Here is a 2,922-nt window from a genome sequence, read left to right as displayed (position 1 = left end):
TTTTTTTTTTTAATTCTTTCTGCATGAAATCATACGTCCATGCATGCAAAACAAGAAGATGAAACCTAAAATTTGAAATAATTCAATGTAAATGAGTTTGTGCATGACAGGGGTACCTGTTGGATTACATGAGCTCCATTCCATTTGTTTCCAACAGGTTCACCTCGTTTGTTGGTGTGAGCAATATGACACTAAAGCAACGAAAAATGACTTCCCCGACTCTCGTCCAGAATTCATCCAAGTATCGTCAAGATTATGACCGACGCTCGTCCAAATTTCGTCCTTATTTCGTTCGCAATCAACAAAGCCGAACCGTCGCCTTATCCAAAGCAACACGAAGGGGGAAGAGGGCGAGACCGGGCAAGGGGGGGACTGGGAGGGAGTGGGGGAAGGAGCTTATCACGGGGGCTCATCACGAACAATTCCTTTGCAGTTTTCAGCGATTTTGCAACACTGGTAATGGCGATGGCGATGGCGAACATCATGGCGTCGCCCGCTCTGTTGCCGTGCTTCGAAGGCCTGCGGGCGCAGAGCTTGACCCAGAAACCCGCAGCCTCGGCAGCCTCCACGAGCGGCAGCCCTGCGTATCAGCCCCTCGCAGTGGTGGCGGACAAGCGCGTGCAAAAGCGGCGACAGGTCATCCTCACCGAAGACGTCGAGTACTTGGGCAAGACCGGAGCTCTGCTCGCTGTGAAGACCGGCTACTTTCGCAATTTTCTGTACCCGACCGGCAAGGCCAAGCTGGCGACGCCGGAGATTCTGAAGGCCATCCGGGTGGAGGAGCTGCGGAAGGAGGAGGAGCGGAAGGTGGTGAAGGCGGGCGCCGAGAGCGTGGCGAGGCTGCTGCAGAACGCGGGGATGTTGACGTTGCGGCGGAAGAGGGGAGGACAAGGGAAGCAGATATTCGGGTCGGTGACGTCGCAGGACATTGTGGACATCATCCGGGCGAACACGAAGCAGGAGGTGGACAAGAGGGACGTGACGGTGCCGGAGGTGCGGGAGATAGGGCAGTACGTGGTGGAGATAAAGCTGCACCCCGAGGTGACAGCGCAGGTGAAGATCAATGTGGTCGGGCAGTAGTGATGCGCGCTCCTCAATTTCGCCTCGTTTGCTCTTTTACTCATTCTTCGATTTTTCGATGACGAACATTTTTTTTTCACCTGTCCATAGATTTCAGTTGAAGCTTCTAAACAACTTAGGTCAAGAATTCAAGTTTCTTTTAGTTGTAGACGCAATTTACTTGTGGCGGATGTGACTTTTGTGTCTAAAGCTCGGCTCCTTTCGAAGTCACATTTCTCTTCTGCATTTGCCATCTTAACTCTGCAGAGTCCGTCCAGGTTTTCCTCTGTTTAGATGAGTATTCTCTAACACTGCGACATGACCACCATTGTAGTCCGCGAATTGAGACTCAGCATCCCTTGCTGCATGTTGTAAAATGTATTCAATGTTACTTCATGAGCATCCTGTACTCTTATCGTAATTCTCCTTGCACGCGTGTTTTCTCATCATGGTTTGTTGCATGTGAGTTTACCATTGCCAGGACCTATGCTTTAGGGTTTGTACTAGTACTGTTGCACAATATGTCGAATTCTCCTCATCTTCAAAGCGTGTTTGGTTGAGCCGCGTATTCGGCAGAGAACCTTCATGCACCGAGCCTTGTGTAGCGTCAGTGACAGAATGTGGATGCTGTTTTCCTTGTGCAATGTGACAATTCCTTGATTTCTTAGGGTTTTCATTGTACGCTAAGATTCAGACGTTTCTTTTATAGTGTTTGTAAGGCGAGACTGGACATTCTATTGTTTCTATTGGTCATTTATAGTACTGGTCATATGCTTTCGAACCAAAATGCTGTGGTTCCAAATGTTTCTTTGAAAGAAGTGGAATGTTTGTCAACAGTGGTTGTATTGTTTCTGGATTGTTATGTAGCTTAGATTTTATGTGAGTCATGTATTATGATGATATGATGATACCTAAGGACTTAAAGATTGAACCAAGCATGCATTATCGTGTTTTACTGTAGAATGTACAATATAGAAAATCTATGGCTAAGAAACCCATGGATCGTATTGATTATACTCATGTGGATATCGATTAAGAAGCACAATTATGGCAAAACGATTTTTAAGGTAAGATTTTATTAATCTAAGATGTTCCATACAATGTTTTCTATTGCTAATCCACTCTAGTCTTGCAATAATCAATTGTTAAATGCATCAGATGACAATTTCAAAGTGTCATGATAGTAGAAGAGTCATTGCTGTTGCAACATCTTCATGTACATGTCTGTACTACCAATAACTGTTGATTTGTAAATAAGATGAGAAACTACCTGAATTAATGTGTGTATCTATCTATCTCTCTCTCTCTCTCTCTCTCTCTCTCTCTATATATATATATATATATATGTGTGTGTGTGTGTGTAGATATGCACATGCATACATGCATACAAATTATGTTACTCTATCGTGTACAATGAAGCATCTTGTTAAACATGAACAATTGGAACACTTGTTGTTTTTCTAAAGTAAAGAAATGTCTCTGTTTGTGGGCATTCATTTTGTGCCTAATTTGTTCTGTTATTGTCCAATTTATGATTAAAAGCTCAATTTTGTTGTTGAAAATTTCATTGAAAAAAAATTTAAAAAAATTTAAAAAAATTAAAACATATTTCTGCAATGTGTTGTTTTTTTAAATATATTTTGTACTTATTTACTTTGAGCATTGAGGTTTATACATCAAAACTGCTTACAACTTTAAAACCTTAAATCATGTTAATTTTACTTTACAACTTTATAATACAAAAGATATTCACTAGTAAAATTGAAACTTGAATCGCTTATTTCTTTGAAAACACTTGGCTACAATTTAATTGGATTATTTATTAGTAAAATATGTTGTAGGTTAGTTGGTGTAGATACAATT

At 41.9% G+C, this 2,922-nt stretch overlaps 1 protein-coding gene across 1 annotated transcript; it reads left to right on the top strand.

Annotated features, from left to right (window-relative positions):
* Window positions 1–347: 347 nt before the first annotated feature.
* On the top strand, window positions 348–1,480 carry LOC112278762 (large ribosomal subunit protein bL9c). Its single transcript, XM_024512533.2, has one exon. The coding sequence runs from the start codon at window positions 460–462 to the stop codon at window positions 1,078–1,080; it is 621 nt and encodes a 206-aa protein (XP_024368301.2). The 5' UTR covers window positions 348–459; the 3' UTR covers window positions 1,081–1,480.
* Window positions 1,481–2,922: the final 1,442 nt, after the last annotated feature.

Source organism: Physcomitrium patens, chromosome 1 (genome assembly GCF_059467195.1).
Source record: "Physcomitrium patens ecotype Gransden chromosome 1, ASM5946719v1, whole genome shotgun sequence".
In the NCBI taxonomy this organism is placed as follows: Eukaryota; Viridiplantae; Streptophyta; class Bryopsida; order Funariales; family Funariaceae; genus Physcomitrium; species Physcomitrium patens.
Note: the sequence above shows the minus strand (reverse complement) of the source record. Positions and strands in the feature narration are given on the sequence as shown.

Excerpts from the sequence above, each read along its gene's own strand:
- LOC112278762 (XM_024512533.2), top strand. The coding sequence starts at position 460 with ATGGCGATGGCGATGGCGAACATCATGGCGTCGCCCGCTCTGTTGCCG.